The following is a 26,705-nucleotide window of genomic DNA, read 5'->3' as shown; positions in this document are numbered from 1 at the left end:
ATGTGTGAGTCAGGCAATATCATGGTTTAATTTTTTAGATCTCTTTATTGCATGATCAGAAGACCTGGCTCTTTACTGCACCCATGTGGACACAGAGAAAAACACACTCCAATTTGACATTTAGTTAAGAAGAAATGTGCAAACCAAATGCTTAAAAAAAACAAAAACTAATCAGAGGTTGGGATGAGTCTTCTGTATGTGCAAGAGTTTTTGCCATACATACACTGCATGATTAATTAATATTAATAATCAACTCTCAATTTAGCTGCAAGTATCCAGGCCAATTCCTATATTTTTTCACTACATTAATGTGAAACTAGTTAGTGTAAGGAATTTCCAAATAAGGAAAATTCAGAAGCAACAACAACAAAAAGACACAAAAGGAATCAAAACTCACCATCTGTTTTCATGTATCTCTTTATTTCTTCATTTTAAATACACTGATTGCCATCATCATCCACACTGTCTTCTGGTCCAGCAACATGAAAAGTGACATGCACACATTCAGTCTTTAACACATTCACACATCGAACCGTTTCAACTAGCCGTACCTCAGAGTGTCATACACACTGCGACATACATGTAACAACATTCAACATGTTAAAAAACAGGTGGATGACATGAAAAAAAAATCATATCAGCATTATAAAGTTCATAACGGCTTTTGAAATTCAACAGATGAACAGAGATCATTGCTAATTAACATTTACAGTTCACCCTGAACCACAGTGTTAGAAAGTGCCAGAAGCCATGAGTCCCTGTTTGTAGAACATCTAAATAAATACATATCCGGGAGCAACCTTTGATATCGAATTAATTGATAATTACACTATAAATGTTTGTTTTGCTATTTCTTTTTCTTCCCATCTAGACCTTGTTATATTGTGATGAAAGATTTGTCTTACTGTCACACCTGAGATAACTATGTAGGACTGTTAGCATTGTTAAATAAAACCAATGGCTCTCGCAACAAAGATTGAATGAACTGCTTAATGCTAACGTGACTCACTGAATGCAGTGAGGAGCTGTTTTCCGTTACATTAGGGTATACACATAAACGTGTGTGACTTGTGTCTCATTAAGAAAATTAAAATGAGGATGCAAAAGAGCGACACAGGTTCAGCACCTGGTTTATCTTTCAGCTCTTAAAGCAGGGACTGCATTGCAGAGCTTAAAAGTGCAATAGAAATATTGAAGGTAAACATACACATAATCATAAACGTTTGAACAAACATTGTATTGCTTTCATACGATTCTCGATTTTTGTCACCAAATTAATTCAAATGCTCCTGAGGAGACACCTAACGGATTATTTTATATCATTCATTGTTGGTGTTTGAGTGAATAAATGTTGGGACATAAAAGTCAAGTTACATGTACAGTCATCCAAACAGAACTATACATGCATACACATTTACATGAAAGTAAGACACCTCCAAAGCTGCTGTACCCGAAACATCTCTGTACAAAGTCCACCAACAGAATCAATGGAAACAATATTAAGTGCATTTATTAAGTGGGAGCGAGGAGAATATTAAAAGCAGCTCTATAGTAATGTTATAATATATGTTATGGTTGAATATTTGGCACTAACTATATTATCTGGTCAACTGCTTTGTTTGATCTAGCAACATTGATCGGTAAAGTTTTGACTGGCAGGAACTGGCTGGTTCAGACTCCTGATTTGATCAAGAGTCAGTTGAGTTTTAACCTACTTTAACTGATGTCAAACGAAACAACAACAACAACAACAAAAACCCCACAAATAAACGTCCACTACTCTCAGAATTATGAGTTTCACAGCGATTCAAAATGTGAATAGATAGGGAAGAATGTCCACATTAAAATGACCAATTCTGAAATGTGATTTAGATGGTACATAAAGATGGCTGCCACAGGACATCAGGAAACGTTCTTGTGACAATTAATGTTCATACAGAGCATGGCCGAACACCCCTTTGGCACATAATGTCAAACTGAATCATAAAGTGTGAGCAAACTAAACTGACAGTGGTCAAAGCAGCTGAGGGAGGTGCACTAAAGAGATGATCATGTTACACCAGAATGGGACCATCGTGATCATTCAGTTATAGTGGCCACATTGATTTATAAAGAACTTCATTATGGTTTAGAAATGGAGGTGAGCTTGGCACCGATATGTTAAAGACCTTCTGTAGATGGTTAAAGTTTTCTTCTTTCTGCTCTGATTCAGCCAGTTCATGTTAGCTCCAGCTTCAAGGGCAGGACTGGTATAATAAGCGTTGTTCCTGCTGTTAGAGATTGGTTGTGAAAGTATCGCTAACTGGTTATTTGCTGGTTATTACTGGCTGATTTGACAAAGCCGGTGAGATGATCTGGACTACTGTACGCGACTTTGAGATTGAAAGCTTCCCGTTTTCTTTTAATTACAACTTTAACCAACAACCACAAAACCACAAAGCAAATTTAAGTCTTCTGTAGTTCTGATGCATTTTGGCAGTTAATTCTATTACAGACTTTACATTCATTTTTCTTATTTGTAGTCACACTGACCTAAAAATGTTTTGATGGATTCTCATAAAGGATGATGACTGAGCTCGGTCCTGACTGATGTATACTAGGCAGAGAGGTCTTTAGAACACAGACAATCTCTAAAATTGAGCTCTTCTGAAACTAAAACATCCACAAACATTTTCACAAAATGCTGGTATGACACCACACACACACTTCAGCTACTAGCTACTGTCGGTAATGTGCATCACTATTATTATTAGCACATAAACTATATTCTAAACACATACTCATTTACTTAAGTGTGTTTTTAACCTTTCATGTGTGGTATGTTTGAACTGACAGAACCAATCAGACACAGTGTGTCTATGATAAACACTACATACAGCTTCAGTCTGTATAAAGCAACACAGTCTTTGGTCACTAAATTATTTTTTAAGAATGAACACTTCCTTTCAAGTACCATAGTCAAAAGAAGCTTAACAATGCTGCTAACGGCTAAATATATGTGCATTTGCGTATATATAGTATATGTGTTTTATCAGTTGTATGATTTTGTTACATAAATGTGACAGTTTGGCTTCCAGTTCCACACTTTGGTCCCCGTTTTGTTTTAATAAAGGTTGCGTTTTTGTGTCATTTGAATACTGTAATAATGACTGCATTATACAACACTGAGCTCTGAAAGTTTTTAACTCTTTGCCAAAATATAAACTTGTCTTTCATGGTTTTTTTTAGTGGCGACATACCACTTTTCAGACCACAATTCAGAGAAAACCCTCGTGTGTGTGGATGTGGATCTTTGTTTGTGTCAATGGAAATGTCCCATAGCCTCAGCAGCCTTCACTCTCACCACAGGATCTGGATCTTGCAGCAGCATCACTAAACCTGAGGACACACACACACACACACACACACACACACACACACACACACACACACACACACACACACACACACACACACACACACACACACACACACACACACACACACACACACACACACACACACACACACACACACACACACATCAAAAACACAGTCAAACCATCATCATTTATATATCTTTTTCATTTGAAGGAAAGGAAGGTATGAAAGCTGTGCAGTCTGTCCACCTTTAGTGATGGTACCCATGTTGAGGTGGGAGAAATGCTCCTCTGGAAGATTCCCCAGCAGAAACCCTGATGAACACACACATTATGTTCAGGTCACATCACATAACAGGAACACGGTTTCTAACACGTACCACAACGTGAGTTCACTTCAGCTTCATTTACATGCTATATGTGTGGTGAGTATGATGTACAGTTACAAAGTAAGATGATCGAGGTCAAATTTACACAATTGTTGCTGTTGAAATTATCATTTGCATTTCAAACTTGTTTTAGGCACAGATGTTTACAATATGACGTGAGGTTACAGAGTGACGTAATCATACCTATAAACATGGCGGCTCCTGCTCTAACCTCAGACCAGTTGCTCTTGAAGAACTGGATTACTGAGATGTGGTAGAAGTTCAGCATGCCTGGAAAGTCCTGGATCTGAAATCACAAAACAAGCAATGAAATGAAAAAAGCAAGTATAACCTTTGTCTCCTGAGTAGTTTAACAAAATTATCTAAGCTGACTTTGCAAATAATCTTTACATTTTAATCTTGGACACTGTGACCAGATCTATACCATTTTTTTATTTTTTTTTTTATAGATATTCTTAACATAAAACCAGCAGGAATCCAAATCACACTCATTTAACAAAGAACAACTCAAAAGCATTTTTCCCTCTGTACACAATATCTGTGTTTGTGGTTGTGTGTGTCTCACCAGGTACTTGGTGAGGTCATTGATGAACTCTCCGTAGTGCAAGCTCTTGTCATCATGGAGGTGGTTCTGAAACATGGCCGTGATCTGCTCTGATCCCACCACAGGAGCACACACACGCATTGCGTACTTACACGCCTGGAAAAACACAAAAACACAATCGTTATTTGTAAGAAAGGATGTAGAAGTTTGTCTGAAGGTCCAACAATTATGCCCAATAAGACAAAAAAAAGTGTTTTGAAAGTTTTTGTGTGAGTGCAGATTTCTTACCTTCACCACCTGGGGGTTTGGGTCAACCAGGTGCAACAGCAGGCTGACCAGAACATTGTGGATCTGGTCTTTGAACACGGGCTCTCCTGAACCAAACTTGGACAGGTTGCCCATTAGATGGATGGAAGCACAGCGGATCTCATCATTCTCCTGGATGAACACAAAGCAAGTAGGTATTGTTAGTGTTTTATGTTTCTGTTTGCACTATTAATGAAAACCCTAAAACACCCAAATTGTGACATTTATGATTACTCAGAGACTTATAATGTGGTATATATCATCATAGAAAATCTTGAAAGATAAAATGAAACTTACACTCTCCAAGAAAGGTTTAATCTTCATGAAGATATAAACTACCAGTAAGTGGACATTCTTCTTGTCCAGATGGAGGAGAACTTTAGACAGACCTGACATGGCCTCAAGAGTAATCAATTTACCTGCAGGAAGACCACAGGCCAGAAAAAAAACAAAAAACAGAAGTGCATTTCTATCAATGATGATCCATCGAGAGTGAGTTGCTGAACATTAAGCACAATAAACATGATGAATGGGATCAAGGAAAGTGAAACCCACAAGCAACAGACTATAAGCCTTAAAGATTTGCATTAATGCAATAAATTAAAGCATACTACATATAACTATAACTTTGCTTTTTCTAACATGATGTGTGCACCTTACCCGGGTCGTCTTTCTCCTCCATGCCTGAACTCATGGCTGCCAGCAGCTCCTTGGCATATTTATTCACCTAGCAGGGGGCAGGAAGTGAGAGGGAGGAAGAGAAAGAGATGAAAGGTGTGTCCCAAGGATCCCATAAAAATGTCAGATGTCAGTGGTTTAACAGCTAGCGTGAATATGTTAGTATAAAGTGTATCATTACCTTCTCAGGTGATCCAACAGCTATGTTGCCAAGTCCCCGCACAGCCAACATGCGTACAGTGCAGCAAGGGTCTGATATCCTCTCCATCATGTTGTTCATTAACACGTCGATCAACATCAACTCCGTCACCACATGATGGTTTAAGAGCTGGACTCAGTAAATGAAAGAGAGAGATCATGTTCTCTCTCTGGCTGTAGTAAAGAGGCTCCTTATTTTTGATAATGTGATGTTAAGCTGGGTGTGTATATTCCATAGTAGACTATGTAAATGCTTGGTGAGTGGTACAAAAAAAAGCTATTAATAACGTAGAAATTATAGAAAGCAGGAGAATGTTTGTTTTACTTTGCTCAAACACAACAAAAAAACATGATGAAACATTTCACTGTGTATCACCTCAGAGAAGAAAGCAGTGACGGTGATTCTCTGACATTCATAGATGTTGTTTAAAGATGGACACAGACACTCTACAATGGCAGGCATCCTGGGACCGGCATGTTTAGCCATCGCCCTGAACACATGAGAAATATACTCACATTTAGACATAATGTGTATACTGAGTGGACTAAAGTATAATTAAGTCTTATTATGAGAGAGAAAACTAAGAATACATGGGAACAATTATAGATTATAATCCTTAAAACAACTGAAACAAGGATTGTGCAAAAAGCAAACATTTTTGGACCCCTGAGAATTGTACAGGACTATACATCACATATAGTATTTAGTTCCTAATCCTGTTTTTTCCAACTTATTTAATTTCCATACTGCACACAGCTAGTGTGTCTGTACCTTGCTAATAGTGTAATTCCAGTAACATGTGTATTTGGTTCCTTCATTGAATCCCAGGCGTTATCCTCATCCAGTCTTTTCGTCACCTCATCTAACTGGGCTCGTGCCAACAAGATTCTCAGCGCATCAGCTGCTACCCTGAATTTAAAAAAAGTAACATGAGTCAACCAAACTGTTACCCCACACAGCTACACACCAAATGACACATTTATAAAGCTAATGTATGTAGATAGCTCATCTACAATAGTTTAGATATGAGGAGACCAAGATGCTCACCCAGCTACATGAACGGAGGAAGTGTGTTTAGTGTTGTCTTTTGGTGCTGAGACGCCAACACTGGCACCCAGTCTGACAGTGAGACAGGAGAAGAGCTGAGGAAACACACTGACTGCCGGCTCCTGACTTTGGCCATTTAATAACAGCTCTTTGAGGCCACACGTCATCTGGAAACGAAGAACACACAAACACACATGGACATGTTAAGACCTGGGCAACATCCTTCTGTCTGTTATGCAGCTGCTACTGTCCAATGCAGAAACAAGTTGAAAAAAAGAAAAGACGCAGAAAGCGTCTTATTGTAACTATCACAACAGCACCTAATCAGAGCCTTATTGACTTCTTCAAACCTTGCAGAAATCTTCTAATTTATAATTTCTTCTTTAGAAGTGATGTGTGTGTCTGGATAAAAGCAATCATGTCTGAATATCATCATTTTAATACTAATGTACAGTATATTCAGGGACATGTCTGTGGGTGTTTGTGACTTACAGCCAGTGGCTGATTAGTGGCCACCTTTGTTGCCCCTCCTCTGAGCATTGAATCCTTCCTGTCTACGTAGGGTGCCATGATGACAAGTTTCTCCATCACCATCTCTATTATCTGATTGGCCACAATGGGGTCTGCTCCCAAAGCCATCCACATCTCACTGGTCCAGCTGGACAGAAAGACAGAATAAAAAACTGTTATTATAGGAGTATAAAAAAACCTTTTGGCTCTAAATTCTTTATGCAGGAAGGACAAAAATAGCAACTGACAATCAGAAGACTTATGTATCCAAATTTGATTGGTGAAGTTGTTTGTGACCTCCTATAGTTTATATACTTTTTTCTAAGTTTTGTGTGAATGTACCTGTCATATGGAAGTGGTTGGTTTACTAGTGTATTAATAACAGTCTGTAGATGCTGAGAGGCCAAGATTAGTACCGTCTGTCCCACTGCCACTCTCACCTAAACACAGATACACCACACAAGCAAGTGAAATCACTCTTTCAGTGTCACATCATTATATATTACCTGCAACATAATGATGAAGAAATTTGATATAATTATTGCAAAATAAGTGACAGAAGTATGTATGTATGACTTCATTATTCAAAGCATGCTAAATATACCAAAATTATTGCAGTGCAATGAAAAAACAGTGATGATTAATATTGTTATACTGTCACATCTCACCTGCTCCTCTGTGATGTTCTGAAGACGCACATGGAGGACCTCTAGCATCTCTGGGACCTATAAACACGGATACACATACACACATAAAACCCACAATACCAGCCCCATACAAAACACACACAAAGCAAAGCCAGAAAACACTGAGTGTGGTAATCCAGTACCTCTGCAGATGTAACAAAGCAAGAGTGTGTGTGTGTGTGTGTGTGTGTGTGTGTGTGTGTGTGTGTGTGTGTGTGTGTGTGTGTGTGTGTGTGCATTTGCGCTACCATCTCTTGTAGTCCAGCTCCTCTGTTCTTGAGCAGAGTATTCAGGATGACAGATGAAGCTCTGCAGCAGTTTGACTGACTGTCGACCAGCCCTTCAAACAACATGAACACCAACGTTGTAAGCTGCTGCTGAGGCAGACGCTTACTCATCACCTGATGCACACAGAAGATGACACAGTTACTGCACAGTCTATTGCTGTAACCACTATCTTGATGCAAACATTGAATACTGCAACATTAACTGTATGAGCTTATTACTTTGGATAAGAGAGTAAAGAAATAATAATAGAAAACTGGAAAAAATGATGATTTCGTTGCTAAAGTACAAAATAATAGACCTTCGAAGGGAACAAAGGGATTTAAAACAAATGAAAAAAGTTTAACTGTAAGACAGCTGAGTGTCTTGCTGAGTATGAAGTGTACCTTGGTGAGGTCAGAGCAGGTCTTGTAGAGAACTGAGTGGTCAGGATATTCTAGTCTGTCTTTGAGGGTCAACAGACTGTCAACGCCTTCATCCTTATAATCTAAGGCGAAACCTACACACAAACAGTCAGGGACAAAAAATACAATCAACTCAAATCAGAAAGCTTTACAAATAATACTTGCCATGTCATGAACAGTTCAGGTTAAAGATAAACTATCACGTTTTGAGAGAAAAATACTTACAAATATGATATGCAGTGTAACAGAACATGATAGTTCAGACAATGAAATAAGGTTTTCTACTAAACCAAATAACAGGTGAGAGCTCTGTGTCTCTGTACCTTCATATCTTAGCTGTATATAAAGCAGAGCATATATACAGTCGATGGCAGCAGTGCGTACAGCAGGTTGAGGGTCAGAACAGCGTGGAGCCAGTCGACCCAGCAGAGCTCCGAGGTTGTGGAAGGACACTATGTTCTAGACAGAGATGCACAGAACAAATAAGCTTTGCAGTAATTTAGTGTATAGTAATTTTCTGTGTAAAGGGATGATAGATGGTGAGGATTTTCTGGAAGCATGAGGGTTTTTATTTATATGTTCATTAATGCGTGATTTAAAAAAAATCTCTTTTGTCCACAATATTAGCGTGTATTTGTGTGTCTCTGTACCTTAACAGTCAGGTTATCCAGGTAGTAAGCCAGTATGTGAGCAGTGGCTGTTACAGCTCTCTCTCTCTCATGGTCCTGTCCTGAACTCAACCATGACTCAATGTGCTGCACAGGACAAAAATACACATCATGTCGGACAACACAGTTATTATATAACAGACACGGGAAAGGGACTTCTGGATGCATGTATTTCAATTATACTTTTATATTAGCTAAACAGTAAATTCATATTTCAAAAATTAGTTTAAAAGTGGTCCTTTCAAAGTTTTTCAGGAATGGTGGGATTGCTGGTGGGATTGCTGGTGACACGCTTGTTACTGCTGTTCAGGGATGTGGAACCCTAACCAACTGACAACAGCTGCCATGATTTAAATCAATAAGTAATCTGCTTTTAAGTACAATTAAAAAAACAACATGATAATGCCATGACACAAATATTACTGGGACTAGCAAAGAAATAATTCATTTCTAAGACAACAGGCCTCACCTTGAAGACACTTTGCAGGCCATCAGGTGTGGGATCCCGGGCCAGTACACTCTTCAGCAGCTCCTGCAGTGCAGCCAGTGTGTCTTTGTACAACGCCTGTACAGAATCCCCAGGATATGTTAGTTTGGTAACATCCAAATATACACTGTTTTATAAAGTATCATGTTTTAAAGGTTTGTGTGCCTTTCTACACAAGAGGAAAGAGAGAGAGTTGTAAAATTCTGCTGTTGCTGAGGGTTACTGAAGGACGAGTTTTGATATCTAATTGAAGTAATATGATTAGTGGTTTCAGATTTGAGTATTGTATGTGTGCATAAGTTTCTGTCTGCTTTACTTCACCTTTCTCTGCTCTGGGTCCAGTATTTCGTCTTCTTTGGTTTTCTCTGGAGTGTGTGTCTCAGGTGGCAGAGAGAAAACGCTGTTCACACACACCTTCAGCAAGTCAAAACTCTCATTCTCGCTCAGTGCAGGGTCCAGAGGCCTGAAGCACTGACAGTCAAAGGTAAAACACTGGCAAATGACAGAATCTCAAAGGAAGAATGCAGGGATACAAAATGACTAATTTTTACTGATCATGTTTGATAAACACCATCAGTTTATTTCATTTTAACTCACACTGAGAGCTCAACCTGTTTGCAATTAGCTAAAAATCTTTAACTCAAATGTTTGACCAAAGGAAATGTAAATACATCTAAAACACTTTCCATTTACAGGTACTCCTAGCAAGACCTATAAAATGTTTTAACTTTTAATCTTCATGAATAAGACACTTCTTAAAGTCTTAGAAGTACACTTTTAAGTCTCATTATTTATTTAAGTGAAGGATACATTAAATTGGCACAAGTGCTCATCACAAGGTGGCGTACTGGAGTCCGCAGTGCATCAGCTGGCTCTGCCTTGATAAAATCCTGACCAGGACAGAAACCATAAAATAACTATTGATGTATCACCAATTACACATTTACGACTTCTTTTAGCAAACTGAAATAATGACTACTCACCAGCATGACAGTTATGAGCTCCTGTTTGCGAGAGAAGATGTAACCTTGTTTCTTCACACATACACTGATGGCTCTGGCAATGAGCCCAACACTCTGAATCAAACTCAGTTTCATAGTCAAGTCCTGAAAAGGGGGAAACACACAGACAAATGCAGGTAGACAGATACAGAGGCACAAAACACGAACAAGACATACAATACAGACAGTGAGGACATGCACAGACAGAAAGAATTGTGTCAAGAGTCAAAGTAGATTAAATATGAGGAAAATTGGATAACTGCATTTTCCAAATTGTCAGGAATGCAAAGTGCAAGGCACACTGCAGCCCCCTTTAGAAGATACAACTCTACAAAAGCTTAGCCCAAGCAAAAACAATCCAAAATTACCTCAGCAAAATCAAAATCAAAACAATCAATTCACTCAATTCATCAATCAAATCAATCTAATAGTGATATTGTAGATTGATCCTCCATGCCTATGGATGGAGAGAAATCAGAGATCAGAAATCAGAGTTGAGTAAAGGAGATTGGGTCAACAGCAAACCACCTGCAAGTGTGAGAAGTGAAGGAAGAGCAGTTAGAATTTAGCGAGAAGTTATAAAAGCCTTTTCACACTCAGAGTGAGTCACTGATGAGCATTTAGAGAGCAATGCACCACTTAGTAAATTCAAAGTCATATGGAGATGGATTTGTATTTGTGAAAAGTACTTCACTGGTAAAACAGAAATCTGGATGTTAACACTACTTTCTTTTCAACCCCATTTAAAAAATGACATACAGTAAGTGATGTGGAAAGCCCTTCTGTTCTTTATCACTAACCAGCATCATGTGATTAAGGTTGATCATTCAGGTATTTAAAAATTATTTGAATTTTGTTTGAGTTCCGTAATGAAGAGGAAATCAATGAAAGTTTTGTTGCATCCCAGCTGCTTCAAATTTCAAAGCACTTCAAATGAAAGGTTGGAAACAGAAGCAAAATCACCAACTGTTGTTACTTTAGTGAGTTAAAGTTAAGACACTCCACTCCAAATCTATATTAGAGAATCTATATTAGAGCAGTGTTTCCCATATATTCATTATTTGTGGTGGCCCACCACAATAAAACCTTGCCTACTACACATTTATTTTCTATTTTTGAAGCTGTGTACGTCTCTCTCTCAGATGTACTCCCAAAGACGAGGACGCATCTGCACTTACTCCCCTGCAGTCACATTGCGCCATCTACACTTGAGAGGCATGTTCACACTATCTCCACTTCAAACATAAACACTTTAACTTTGACTGTGTGTGTACGTCACTTTGTAAAGCGCTGAGCATAGACAGTATACACAGAGGACTTCATGGTTCATTTAAGTGCACATCGTAAATCTATACTCAAATGACCACAAACGCTGTTTAAAATTATTTTCTTTCTTTTACTGAAGCATTTTAACAATAAGATGCTAAAATCATAACAATATTGTTGATATGATTTTCATTTGATTGATTTTCCATTCATTTCTACATAGGCCCATTGTATCAGCTCCGACCACAAATACAGTCTGATTCTGTGGGAAACACTGTAGAGTATGAAACACCCCATCTCATAGGCTAAAAAGGTTACTGTAAAAAGTTTGTAGTTTTTTTACTGATGGAGAAAAGCAGCTGAGGTCAGCTTGAACTGATGGATTATACTGTAACATTTTGCTGTGCTTGGCAAAACTATGCATGTTCAAATAGTTCAGACTGTGCATAGTTGTATGGACAGCAGAGAAGTGGATCAACCTTCAGGAATGTTTTACTGCTTTTTGGTGGAAGACTGGCCACAACTAGAATCCATCATAACTGACTGAGTTCAGCCTTTCTTTATCAAAAAGGGAATTACAAACTTTAAAACATCCTACTTTTAAGCCTACGAGGAATGTTTGATACTCAAAAGATGTTTAAGGGTGTAACACTTTAAAGCTACATTTCACTGAGGTAGAGCATTTTCACTTATTAAAATGAGCACAACAGAACAATTTCAGGAGTAAGTCAACCATTCACTTAAAAAGGCATTAACAGTAAAATTTGACGCTCTCATTGTGAAATATAACTTTAAAAAGATATGGCTGAGTATAAGCATAAAGAATAGGTGCTTCATTTTTTTAAGCTTTGTTTTTCTTGAATTGTAAAATTTCAGTGAAGATTTTAGAGATGATATCACCATGTGTGCCATAGAGGAAGAAATACAAGAGAGAGCAAGACAAGATCGATGAGAGAAGAAGGAACAAAGAAAAAGAGCCCCTGAATTCCTGTGACAATACCTTAGTCTCTACTTTAATCCCCAGAACCTGTATGAAATAGAAGTGATAGTGATAGTCATGACCTCTTACACAAAAACAACCCTGTAACCTCTAAGATTAGGTTCATATGCTAACATCCTTCGTAAACCAAGAAATGTCTCTTGTGGTGGTGTTACTCTGTAATGTTTATATGGACATTCTTGCTATTGGACAAAGATTGATGTTGAGAGAGTAACATGTTCAGAGAAATCACACAGGTTATAATGCAACACTTTCATATACATTTGTGTATTTTTAAATGTATAATAATCATTCAATCAAGGACATAAATTAATACAATAAATCAATCAGTACTAATTCAAGCCCCTATTGGACTGACCTTTTTAAATTATTGACCTCATATGTACACTCTCTGCACAAACGATCCCTTTTCAACAAAGTATCCCATGTAACCCCATGTTATGAAAGAATGTACATTACCTTGGTATTGAAGTGTTTACTAATGCAGCGAAGGATGTCCTGATCGATGCGGGTCAGGATCTTCTCTGGAGGTGCATTCAGAGCCACTTGACCGTAACACAGGATTAATGTGCTTTTCACCTTCTCAACCTCAACATCATTACGTTCCTGAGGAAAGGAAGGGGAGACAGAGACAGACAGCTCAAGCTCTGTTTACAGTGCATCAACAATAATAAAAACAGATATAAAGAAGGCAAATTATTTTCATTTAAGATATATCATAACAGTTTGTTGTACTTTGAGCAGGTTGAAGATGCTTGGTGACTTCTTGAAAGCATCAGATTTGCCAAACTCATCCAGCTTGGCCAGAGTTCCCTCTAAGTGGCTGTTGGCACACAGTCCAATGCCCATTGCAACTCCCTGATAAAAACAGAGGACAGAAAAACAAATGTTAGAGCTCGACCCTGTCTAGATAACCCCAAAATACATCAGTTAAAGAAGGGTTCTGGTGATTTTGAAACCACAACACCAAAGAAATCACCATAAGTAATCTATAACTCAGGCAAATTGTACCTCTCTTTCAACAGCGTCATTATGTCGTGCTGTGAGGAGGATCTCCTGCAGCTGTTTTTTAACCAATTCCTTATTGTAACACTGCTGGAGAGTCATACCTATACACCGATACAGGAAACTCTACAAATGGAAGAAAAAATATAGATTAGAATATGGATCTGTTTAACAATACATTACAATATTGTAATATAGGCGGCAACTGTACTATGTACTGATTTTGATCCTCATCCTACAGGTTGTTTCCTCTCGTTGGGATGCAAGATCATATTAATGTGTCTAAAAATGATTTCTACCATACACATTTACTATAACTTTATTAAAATGTTTACTTAGTATTGTCAAACACTGAACAGCTTAAAGCCTTTAGATTAAGTATTCAAGTCTTGCATTTGGCATTTTGACCATCTGCATCTTGTTTTTTTGGGAGAAATAATGAGAAGTGACAAGATGAGAGGGTGGAGCTGGGGAGGAGCCCTGTGGGGTTCAACTGCAGCACCTCAAACACCGCCGTAGTAGCAACTTGTCAATCATAAGGTAGCCATGCCCTAAAGCATACCCCACTTAATCGTCTATTTTACTCTAAATGTCACCATAATTTACAAAATGAACATCATAATGTATTGAAAGAAGACTTGAAACCAGTAACTGAGATCATAAAATCACAAAGAATAGACTTCTATGCTGACTTCTTTTGGAGCCAGCACTTCTGAATAGGCTTCGCTTTTCAGTCCTAGAACTACCCCCTTGGTCACGAGGAGGTCACTGATGGATCCACTGATCTACACTGTCAGCTTTTGAGTTTAATCATGACATGCATGAAGCTCTAAATTAGGCTTGCTGTGGGGGATTAGCAACTCAACAAGCAACAAACTCCCATTAATTTCATTCTTGCTTTGTTTGCCCACTGGAATACAACAATATGGTAAGGGGGGAAAATCTGCTCTTGAAAGCACTTACCTTCTCCTCTAAAGCGTTGTTATATGTTGAGAGATATTTTGTTGATTCAGCTGCCAACTGACACACCCATTTGTCATCATCAACAGCAGCCAGAGTTTTAGACAAGAGCTGCAGACAATTTTATCACATTACAATGACATTTCAGCAAATTGAGTCAGAATTAAATATTTATGAATCAAAACAGCCAAACAAAGCAGACAGCATAATCTATTCATCTTCAATCTACATAATTAGCTAAACATTATTCAGTCTGCTGCTGCTCATTATGGACCATTAATGTTAAATGGATGAGGATTATCAGTCATGTGTTAATGAAAGATAAATGGACAAATGGCGAAGGAAGGTCTAGAAATAATCAAATGACTATGAATACTGCTTTAAAATGTATCCTATTTAAAATGTGCGAATTAAATCTGAAATGTTGATGGGGTTACTGTTGTAACTGCACATAAAATGAGATAATATTTCCATATTAAAGAAAACAAAAACAAAACATACCTTCAGCAGCTTTTCATCCCAGTGCTTCTTATCGAGGCTCTCTGCTGTTGATTCTGGAAAAAACAGCACACAGTCAGACTTTAGTCTGGAGGAGAAACAACTCCAAGTGTAATTTCCAACTTAATTTGACCTCTTTAAACATTATAGTATTTTGGGATAGTTAATTAGTAAACATTATTTTTTAATTTTCAGCTGTAATAATAGTAATCATGGCTTAGGCTAAAAAGGCTGATGAAAACACAACAAACAGACACCCTATATACAGATGCAACAAACACAAATGAAAATATTACGTCCATATCTCCATACCCTCTAGTATTGTCAGCAGAGGAGGTATCTCTTTCTCCCAGAGTATCTCTGTACTGGGGTGAATGTTGAAACTGAGGATTTGTAGGAGAGACAGAGATGGAGCTCCATGACCTCTGCTATTGAATGGGAATGCTGCGTTCACCTGGAAAACACCAATGAACACCGACACATACACACACCTATCAGGCATGTTATAGACGACTACCTGCTTTGAATCGATTCGACCTCAATTTAAATCTAAATGTTATTTTAATCTTTGTACAATAATACTTTTACTTAAAAACTGAAATACTAATAATATTCGTAATAAATAATGACAGATTGCAACTGAAATATTAAAAGTAAAATTAGGCTTGACAACAGAAAATGATTATTTATTGGCCATGATGAATAACTAAACAGCGTTGCAGTTAATTAATGAACATGATTCAACATCGGTCTGAAGTCTTCAGACACTACTGTTTGTTTTGTGTTATACTGTTGGCTGTACTTACCAGCAGTCTGATCATTAGTGTTTGAGGAGACGACAGATTGACTAGAGGAGAGAGATAATACAGGTTAAGCTTGGATTCAATCATACAGAACAAGACAAATTTTCAGTGTGCAAAAAATCATTTGTATAACTTCCTTTTCCATAATTGCTACCTCCCGTTCAGGATGGAAGATAGATGCACCTGGTCTGTAAATATTCCACCTACCTTCCTGTGTAAAGTCTATGTTGAAGCTTGGCTCTTTGTTTTCTTTCTTTTTGTTTCCGAGCACTATCAGACTCTTACAGAGGGGAGTGGTGGCATTGCTGTACTGTGGAGGGGTCAGATAGTACAGCAGCTTCGGCCATAAGACCTACAAACAACAAAATACATACAATACATTAATTTTCTGAGACATGCTCAATTATCTAACATCTGTTTACTGACATAAATTGAACCCCAACTACTTGGTTTAAGCTCAAGCTTCAACATACAACTGCAGCAATCTAACATCTGCAGTTAAAATATTTTGGACCGTAGATGAATCAATCATCAACAGATAAATTGATTGGACAGATGGGTAGATACCATACGTACGTCAGCTAGTCGCCCGACGGTGGTGGTGAGGAGATGAAGAGCGTTGTCACACATCGCTCTCAGTGCCTCGTTGGTCACCTCCTCTGGATCTGTGGGCTTCTGTCCTCGCTGGAGACATACACACATGAACAGATGGGAATAAATATATTACTTTTCTTTCCTTCAGTTCATCCTCTGCAATGCAAAATGATCAATATACAAGCAAGTGACTATACAAGCAAGCAATGTTTACACCTTCTTTAATTCTGGGTCTTACAAAAGGTTTCAGACTTTGCAGATATTTAACACCTGTTACACTGATAACTTCTTACCACTGACCACATAGTAGTATACATATTACTATACATGTGTGTGTACATGTATTGTTTGTGCTTGTTTAATTGTTCATTATTCATCTATCTCATTTAATAACTTTGTCTAAACAAAAAAGATGAACAATTCTCAAAAACACATGATCATTATTTTTCTGGAAGATTCAGAAAGTTAGTAAAGCTACACTTCTTCACAACAATTACACAAATGATCTTATAAAGTTATAAGAATAAATGGCATACAGTAGCAGTCGTACCTGATATGTATCATGTAAGGCACAGTGCTGAACTATGAATCGAACCAGTAACTCCCCTCCCTCTAACTCCAGATAGCCATGATGAGCCATGGCACTGATCACCTGGATCACACGCTTCTTCACCTGGGAAACAGAGTCAAACATGATAATGATCATGATTATCTGAACAACAATCTTCTTCAGGAAAACTAAAAACCTAACTAAAATATTCATTTTCTGTGTCTGTCTGCATGTGTGTTACCTTGTTGCTGTGGTCAGCCATTGGCTGTCTGATGCTGGCCACAATCAGCAGTTTCTTGCTCTCCATCGTGGAATCTGCACACAGACACGCACTCATTAACGCTCACAAATAACCAACCAAAGATAAACAGATAGATAAAGCAGGATCATATACTCTGCATTAGAGTGGTCACATATAATTATAACTTTTATATAATTCTAGCTGCTAATCTATTACCAGGCAAGTATGCCTGAGTTGGGGATTGTGTATGTAAAGCTTGTGTATGACTGTATTTCCTCACTTGTGGAGTTGATAAGGTGACGTAGCACAGCCAGGGAGCCCATCCTGCTCCGCTCATTGCTGTTTTCCAACTTCTGAATGACAAACATTATTAGCCGGTCTGGGAAAGAGTTGGCTGGAAAGAAAAAAGTGGCATGGGGAGGAGTGGAGGTAAATGTTAAAATATAAAATTGCATTTACTTTCGAAGAAATACCAAAAAACAAGTAGAAAAACACACAAAATAACAACGAGACAGGAGAGAAGGAGAGAGAAGTCTATGGACTGTCACAGTTAATGTAATTATCCTTTGGGGGACATTGAGTCTGACACACTAATGGGTGATCTCATTATGGTTCTTGTGACTCCACAGAACTAAAGCACATAGAAAAGCCTAAAAAACAAAGTTCCTGTTACCACACACATAACTTGCTCACCACAGACCTCATACTATTGTTTTAGAAATTAGCATAATTTCATGCTGTGGCAAGAATCAATAATTAATAATAAACACAAGCACCAACTGAAGAGCCTCAGTACCTAACAGGCTGAAGCAGCGAAGGACCTCATTGTGGTTCTTGACAGTAGGAGGGTTACTGTACTCTACAGGGGCAGAAACCTGGGGGGGAGACAAAGGAAATGTTACATTGCTCTCTCTAACAGACTGTAATAGTCACAGCCAACTTGTGCACCAGCAAAGACATTCAAATAAACTGGCTAACTATAACACAAGCTTGCTTATAGTAGAAATAATAGGAATAACGAGGAAAATAGTAGTATACATTGTAAAAAACGTTTGCAGTTAATATCATTTGTTTGCTCAAGGAGGCAGCTGGTCACACCTTAAAAGTTTCAAGTACAATCACAGTCTCCTACTTGGGGAAAGTTTCTAAGCTGTAAACTGGAACTGAGAAATTCACTGAGAAAATCACCTTTTTCAAAGCCACCTTTTCTATTCAATTTGTGTTTTCAAGCAGCTAATTTGGACTTTCTGAATTTCAGTTAACTTCCCTTTTGCATGTTTCGTGTTTACAAATGCAGTTAGGAGAAGTATTCTAAGACTAGGATACATATACTGTAATAACTGTAGCTGTTGTAAAAGGTGTTAACACTCACACATTTCACACTCTACACACATTTCATTTGCAAAGTCACCGTTCTAAAATGTTGCAACAGTCAAGGCATGGAGCCAAGTGTCAGCTGAGTCACAAGGCTATGAAAACATCTGACTACAGTGACTCTCTTACAGTCATTTGACAAATATGTTGTGAAAGAAAGCAGCACAAGGTGAATATAAGATGCCAAAGGAATAATCCAGTCTGCCAATCATTTAGCCACAGATTATTGGTTCCACTTTGGTGAACCGTTCTGTCAAGAAACAGGAAGATTGACACACAAGGACTGGATTACAGTGACAGCAACTTAGTCTTGTAATAGAAAGTGCTACACAGACTGTTGAACAAGCAAATCAGTGATCAGTCACAACAAATCCAAGTACAATAACATAGTGGTGTTGGTAAGCCTTTAATGGTTGCTGTTTGCTCAGGGTCTGTTAACAGAACATCCACTGTTTTTTGACATGAAAAACAAAAACAAAACGGTAATTTACCATTTAAAAATGTTTCACATTTCGTCTTCTGATTCAATAGCTGTGTAAAACTAAATGTCAGGTTAACAATACCTGGGTGTATATCTATGAATAAAAGAAGACTGAAATCACTACAAGAATGTTTTCTGCCTAGTTCCACCTTTTTATAAGCTCTGTGTCATACATTAAGGAAAAGCTAACAAAACCACCTGCTTCATACAAGGTTAAAGCTGTAGACTTGACTTTATGTATGTCATGTATTTATTTGTGTAATGTTTACCTGTTGATGCAGTGCAAAGAGTAGACTATCCAGTTGTGTCTCCAGCACTCTGCTGCCCATGTTGACAGAAGCATCCAGCACTTGGCACAGACTCTGAGTGAAGCCAGAGGACAAAAAAATGTGTGATGTTGCAATTAACTAGTGCCAGGTTACACACACTGTAACGGGAAACCTGTTTTAAACCACAAGCACTGCTGAGGCACATCGTAGCTGACAGAAAGAGAGTTAAGGTGTACCATTTGTTAACACACATTATCCATGTCGCAAAATCCATAATAAACAGTCTATACACACACCTTGCTAATAATATAGTGCTCGTTGTTCTTCTTGTACAGCGACAGGATGGCAGGGATGAGTCTGGGAATCTGCTCCTCGAGTTTATCACTGGCCATCAGATGGCACATCGAGCCCACTGCCTCAGCTACTGTTAGCCTCAACTGGAAAACAGAGACAGAAAAACAAGATGTCAGGTGACAGACATGAAAATCACAAGGGGACACACTTTCATTTTCATGTAACAAGGTGTCTGTAGACAGGGAGAAAATAAAAGGGTAACACTAGCCATTTTGTTGCAGTTGTATAATTCAGTTGTCAGGTGAAAGAACTGACAATAGAACAAAGCTGATCCTGATACTACTACTGATTATAGAAAATGTTCTGTGACTTCATAAATATCCTTCTGAGTTCATTTTTTTTTTTGGAGTAAATGTATGTTTGTAACTCTGCATATCCAGTGCTCTTTTGAACTGAGTTGAGAATGTCATTCCTCTAATAAGTTCCCTGCCTTCTGTAACACAACATAAAGACACAGCGGCCCACAGACTGAGTCGACACGGCCAGTACAAACACAAACATTTTATTTGTGTGGTTACTATTTACTTCCCATAGAAAAATATCCTTTTACCAAGCTTCAACAGATAAAAAAAACTGTGGGCAAAACACCAGTAGTAACCATGTGGTTAATGTGTCAGTTCAAGAAGAGAAAATGACAGCAGTAAAGTGTTTTCACATTTTACAATTCTCTGTAAAATGAGACTCACATGAGATTCTAATTTTTCTCTAATGACTACTAATGTAATCAACTTCTATAAGGGCTGGTTTGGTGTGGTGATGCAGTGTTTCAAGTTCCTTTCACAGACAGTTTTGTGGTCAGCTAGCAGGGGTTTTCTGAGGAGTTCTCATGGCCTTTAAAGCTTCATCATATTGTACTTTATGCTGATGTTTTGGTGTTATCCTGCAGTAACACACTAATATACCACACTAAAAACTCTCTAGCTTTAGTTGGACCTCAGCTCCCCTCCTTACACTACCTAGAGCTGTAGTTTCCTTGAAAACTCCCTGAACACATGACTCAAAGTCAAATGGACAACTCAAACCCCAACATTGAGTTACTGGGATCTTACCTTAGACTCCCTGCTTTGTAACCAGTTATTGAAGAGGATGTCAAAAGCAGAATAGATTTCACTGGAGAATGTGTCTTTCCTCACTGTAGGATCTGGAGCCTTGTCCAGGTTGGCCAGGTACTCTAAGATACTGTCACTGAAATGACACAGAGCTGGAGGGAGAGGAACAAAACAGGGACAGACAGTTTGAGGAGAGAAGAAAACAAAATGGTACGAGAGGACAAGAAAAGGGTTGCACATTTTTGTTACTGTGGGACCTGAAAACTAATGTTATCAATGAAATTTCTTTACATGATGTTCTTCTCTCCAAACAATACCTGAATGTTGTCTTTTAAGACTTTTTGGAGAGGAGCTAATACACTCACAATAAATTTGATTTGACAGTGTTGGTTCTTACCAGAGGAGAAGACCCACTTCATGTTGTCCTGTTTGGCCATGCTCAGCATGGGCAACATTGTGCCCAGAATAGCATTCAGGAAAGGAACCATGCCATAAACTAGAGAACAAAGAGGTCACAACGTTATTGACATGTTTGTACTTCCTTAAAAAGTCTACAATATGTTACAGCAATCCAAAAGTAAAAGTAGGTAGTGTGGCCACAAAGCACCATCTACTCAGTGGCTGCTGAGATAGAATGATGACAAGGATGCACAAGGATTATATGCCCTGATCCTGATCAAAGTAGTTAAATATCATATCCATATATATACTGTAGATGTTTTTGACAGTTTAAAAGCTCTTTGCTTTTTTTTCATAGTGTCAGTCTGTTATGGTGGCAAGAACATTTGGAAAGCCCCTCATCATTCTCAGCATGAAATACAGACTCACATTTATATTTAGTTTTACCTACAAAGGCACTGTGCACCTGCAAAACACAGCAAACTCTTCTTTCACTCACTCTCAGTGTATTTATCATTAATTGAAACTGCTTGGGGAAGTTCTTTTGCTTATCTTCCCTTGCAGTTCATTCTACCTAATGCTTTAAGAATGAGGAACCTTTTTGACAGCTGGCATCATACGAGGGACACAAATGGTTCAATAAAATAAGAACGTAAATAAATAATTCTTTATAAACCAAGTACTGTACTAACTGATTATATACATCTTGCTCACGTAAGTGGATCTGGAAATTACTAACTGCTGCAGGTATGAGAGCTAAATCTCAATGTCAAATATATTACACTCACTAAATGATTGGCTGAGAACCCTGTTCTTGGACAGGTTTAACAGGTTCATGTGTTTCTCAGCAATGTCTTAACAAGACACCTATGAATCCCTGCCCTGTCAGACCTGGTTTCCTGTGTGTGTGTGTGTGTGTGTGTGTGTGTGTGTGTGTGTGTGTGTGTGTGTGTGTGTGTGTGTGTGTGTGTGTGTGTGTGTGTGTGTGTGTGTGTGTGTGTGTGTGTGTAACAGTTTTCTTACCATTGGAATCAGACAGGTTGGCTAGTGTCTTGACCACAAAGAAGTGAGGTAGGACCCCTGGCTGAAACTTGCTCAGTATCTCCTCCATGATGTCATTGATGTATTTGTTACCCACAGCAACCAAGATATTACCGGCCGCCTGCTGCCAATCAGGGACAACTTCCTGAGTGAACCAGGAAGACAAAGACGTAAGTTAAAATGGATGCAAAGAAGAAACTGTGTCAATTTCACAGATACAAGTAGATAATCAAGTACTTTTTCACCTTGTATAAAGCTAAATCATAGATCAGCTGTCCTCTGCAAGACTTAAAAAGATTGACATTTGACATATTCTACCTTTGATCGTGTCATCTCATCTGAGGCCAGAGAGATGATGCTCTTTATCCTCGGGTAACTGATCACCTCTATTCTGCTGCCAACAATTAGCTCTATAGTCTGAAGAATCACAACCCTGTGGCTGACTACCAACTAGAGGAAGAGAAAAAAAGAGGGACAAGAGAGGGAAGACATGAGTAAGAATAAAGAGCATATTCAAAATACAATACCAAAACAAAACTGGAATACTAATTAATGCATTTATTTATCTACATCAAACAGCAAATGCCAAGTACTATGTTGTAGTCTTACACATTGGCATATAGATGTCATACAATATAGTATATTCAACAACATTTCAATCAAAAAAGGACATCCTATGTGCTGTGTCTATGAAACTGACGTTTCCCAAGACCTCACTGTAATGATACATCAACTGATTGTCACAAGTTTGAAGGCTGTGACTATTTAATGTTGCATCATCATATATAGAAACAGGCTGATTCATGGTTTTATGACGACATCTCCATAGACAAACTGTGCTATAAAGTAGAGAACAATTGACATAATTTGCTTTTTAACCCCGAAGCTACATGAGTGATTGCTTCCCAGTCTTGTAGGTGGACTTTTTTAGATCTGGCGAGGTACTGGACCTTAGGTTTAGGTGATATGTATAGTTTTGTATCTCAACAGTGATTTAGTAAATCTTCTGGAATTAAGACACTTTTTACAGATATAATATTGTCATAAAATAACCCTGCTCATTTATTTGCAGTGTGGCCCACAAAGGTCTGATACAACTATCTGTATCACAGTATATACAGTTTTGTCATATCCCCCAACACTAAGGAAGAAAACAGCATGTCTGGCTGAGTGACTGAATGTCTCTGTGACACATACAACTACTTATTGTGATGTTTGCAACTTGAACTTTAGTGACTTCTAGAAAGAACAGCTTAACTTGCATGCTGTTGATGTCTGTAACAATACTGGCAAACCACATGCTAGGGGTCTTTGAAGTGTGACTGGGTTTAACAGATTAGTGGTGGACTATTGTTAGCTGGAGTATAAGAGTCAAGAAAAATCTTTCATAAAATCACAGACCATGTCCGTCATACACTGCTCAAAACCTGTTTATCAGAAACAAGAAGCATGGAGGACTTCCCCTACCACTCTGAATGCATACAATATTCACAGTAGATCACACAGTACAGTTACAGCAATTAAGCAGCTGTATGTAGTAGAGACTATTTTTGATATTTGATACTAATAATAACACCAGCAGTTGAGGCAGAGTAATGACATTATTACCACACACACATGAGCTTATCAAGCATTTTTAACAAAAGCTGCCAGGGCAATTTGCTCTCTACTTGGTAATGTGTAGGATGAATACTGATAACAGCAGCAGTTACAGGTTATCTCGCTGTGGTTTAATATGACTTGTGCCTGACAATCTGTCGAGGTGTATCTGGGCTTTTACCTTAGGATGTTTCAGGAGGTAGTCCTGACACATGGCTAACACTCGGTCTGGCTGCTGTTTTCCCAGAGTCAACATAGACTTCCTGACCTGCTCCTGGACCTCAGCGTCTTTATCAGTGGCTGCATCTAGTAGCGCCAGGGTCACCTCTAGAGAATTAAAACAACAGGAAAGAGAAAGTTTAAAAAGTAGAAAGTCATATTACCCGTGTTTGCTGTGGAGTAATAGAATAAACACACAAATCATGGAAGTAATGTCGACAACTTGCTATCTGAATCATCATCTGACCAACGTATGATGAGCCTGAAGAAATATTAGAGCACAGTGAGGAGTACTGGATTTCTACTGTGTACAGCAGAGCAAAGAAACAGCTGTATGACAAGCAGAGAGAAAAACAAAGTAGGGCTTACGTTCCACATCTGTCTCATCCATGGTGGCCCGAAAGAGGGCTGGTTTCCTGGAGCCTGTGGCCGAGGACGGAGCTTCCCCTCTAGGTGACGGATGAGCAGAGGAGGCTGTGTGCAGCTAAGTAACAGAGTACATTGTGAATGTTAATGTGAAATACATTATAATTAAAGTACAGGTTTCACAGACTGCCATGCTCTTTTTTTTATGTCAATATTTTGATGGTTGTGTATGTGTGACTGGAATTGTGGCAAATGCTGATACCAATATTAGAGAGTAAAAAAATCTGCTGATATTTATTACATTTATTACATTTATAATATAATTTCAACCACTGACAAATATATGTAACAGAGGAGGGATATTTTACAGCTTACCAACTCTATAGTCCAAAATGACTTCAGTGCAATGAGACAGTAAACTTATTGAATAATTTAATAATTATAGATAAATTAAAAATAAACAGTTATAAAACTATTTATAACTTGACTTAAGAACAAGGGTCAAATATACCTAGAATGCTGCCTTCATAACTTTAAAAAAATAAATACACATCGTTGCATATCGGCCATCATGTACAATGATACCGATATATACTGGTATATCTGGGATAGGCCAATATTGTCCCATAATATCGGCCGACTGATATATCGGTAGGGGCTCTAAGTAAGGCACATAAAACATTTTTTTCCTCACTTAAAATGTGAATTTTCCCATGGCAGAAACAAAAGTTTGTCTATATCTAACTGAAGTCATCGGACTTGCTGGTAACTTCAGAGCTCAGGAGCTTTCTGAACACAACCTTGACAAACATTCACATGACTGTCAGGCCAGGTGATGGCTTCAGCTGACATTACAACCTCTTTGACAACCAACCAACCAAAGCCACCAATGACACAACATGACTGTCTTCAACCAAAAGACTGTCTATAAGAAAACATCTAATTAAAATACAATATGTCACCTGTTTAAACCATTTATTTCACAATAGCCACCGACTACAGATGGGAACGAGCTAGTTAGCAGCAAGCTAACTCGTACATTAACTTTTAACGCTAACCAAGCTACAAAATGATGGCATTAAAAGAAATACACAGCTGGCAGTGTGAGCTGAGTAACCTAATGAAAAACAGTAGCATGCTAAGCTAGCAGCTGCAGCTACGGAAGAGCCGCTAGCATCCACACATTACTGATTACATAGAAAGCACAGTCTCCCTAATGAGGTTAACCTACCGACTCCCGGCAAACGTCGGTGCAACAGTATCCTCTCCCGTTAACGCTGCTTGTTGTCTCGGTTTAGGCTGTAGACTTCCCTGTCAGTGACACAGAGGAGGTTTGCGCTGCGTGAGCTGCTGTCACTGCAGGTGTAAACACGCCTGGTCATGTGCTTCCAGTCAGCAGCACTGTGGGCGGACACACACAGTCTGTCACAGCACTGAGACACATAGAGCTGCTCCTCATCTGACTAAACTACCATGACTAACACTGTCTGCTGCAGGGGTGCAAGTGCAACCCAGTACATTTAAGCAGTTCTTCCACTCCACTACAATTTAAGGGGAAAATTGTAATGTTTACTCTACTAGATTTAAACAATATTTTTTAGATTGTTGTTTTGTTTTTGTTTTTTGTTACATGAAATAATATATTATGAGCTTATACTCAGGGCTATTGGATGGTGATGATTCTCACCCCAACCCTAACCATCACTACTCACGCTTAAACCTAACTAATAGGTCACAGTATCTGGTGATGAGTCACCATTCACTGGTCTTGACTATGTTGGTAGGCTACCCTATATAGGCAAGATTTTAGATTGGACGCCTCCAAAACAGTGCCTTCAGCCCTTCAAAAATAAATTCATCAAAAATTGGGGCTTTATCTGTCCTCTGGTGTATTTCTGAGTCTGGCTGATGATCTTAGGATGACAGTTACAGTCATCCAAAATTTGTTTTAAAAACACTTGAGAAGCAACTGACTCCAAACTACTGTCTTTTTAGGATTCTGGTCTTACTGCCTTGAGAAGAGGCTCAGCATCAGCATCCAGTTCAAACTGCCAGGCTCAGAGCCTCTCTCAAG

General features: G+C 38.4%; 1 protein-coding gene across 1 annotated transcript; it reads right to left on the bottom strand.

Moving 5' to 3' along the window:
• Nucleotides 1-399: 399 nt before the first annotated feature.
• On the bottom strand, nt 400-25,981 carry mroh1 (maestro heat-like repeat family member 1). The gene is made up of 45 exons (XM_062422925.1): nt 25,863-25,981; nt 24,635-24,749; nt 24,228-24,373; nt 22,766-22,897; nt 22,430-22,592; nt 21,405-21,503; nt 21,008-21,159; nt 19,901-20,041; nt 19,605-19,697; nt 18,277-18,355; nt 17,761-17,874; nt 17,481-17,554; nt 17,240-17,362; nt 16,672-16,779; nt 16,303-16,447; nt 16,099-16,139; nt 15,605-15,746; nt 15,296-15,348; nt 14,798-14,905; nt 13,841-13,960; nt 13,565-13,687; nt 13,289-13,435; nt 12,830-12,856; nt 10,546-10,668; nt 10,373-10,452; nt 9,884-10,025; nt 9,545-9,640; nt 9,058-9,162; nt 8,731-8,866; nt 8,390-8,502; nt 7,967-8,119; nt 7,701-7,757; nt 7,375-7,472; nt 7,015-7,180; nt 6,523-6,689; nt 6,247-6,384; nt 5,851-5,965; nt 5,458-5,604; nt 5,259-5,325; nt 4,896-5,017; nt 4,581-4,730; nt 4,314-4,448; nt 3,932-4,034; nt 3,609-3,674; nt 400-3,378 (listed from the first exon to the last, which is right to left on the bottom strand). The coding sequence occupies exons 2-45, from the start codon at nt 24,654-24,656 to the stop codon at nt 3,302-3,304; spliced, it is 4,908 nt and encodes a 1,635-aa protein (XP_062278909.1). The 5' UTR covers nt 24,657-24,749; nt 25,863-25,981; the 3' UTR covers nt 400-3,301.
• Nucleotides 25,982-26,705: the final 724 nt, after the last annotated feature.

The sequence above is a fragment of the Scomber scombrus genome, chromosome 7, assembly GCF_963691925.1.
Source record: "Scomber scombrus chromosome 7, fScoSco1.1, whole genome shotgun sequence".
NCBI lineage: Eukaryota > Metazoa > Chordata > Actinopteri > Scombriformes > Scombridae > Scomber > Scomber scombrus.
The sequence above is the reverse complement of the archived record's forward strand: the minus strand, read 5'-3'. Positions and strand labels throughout refer to the sequence as shown.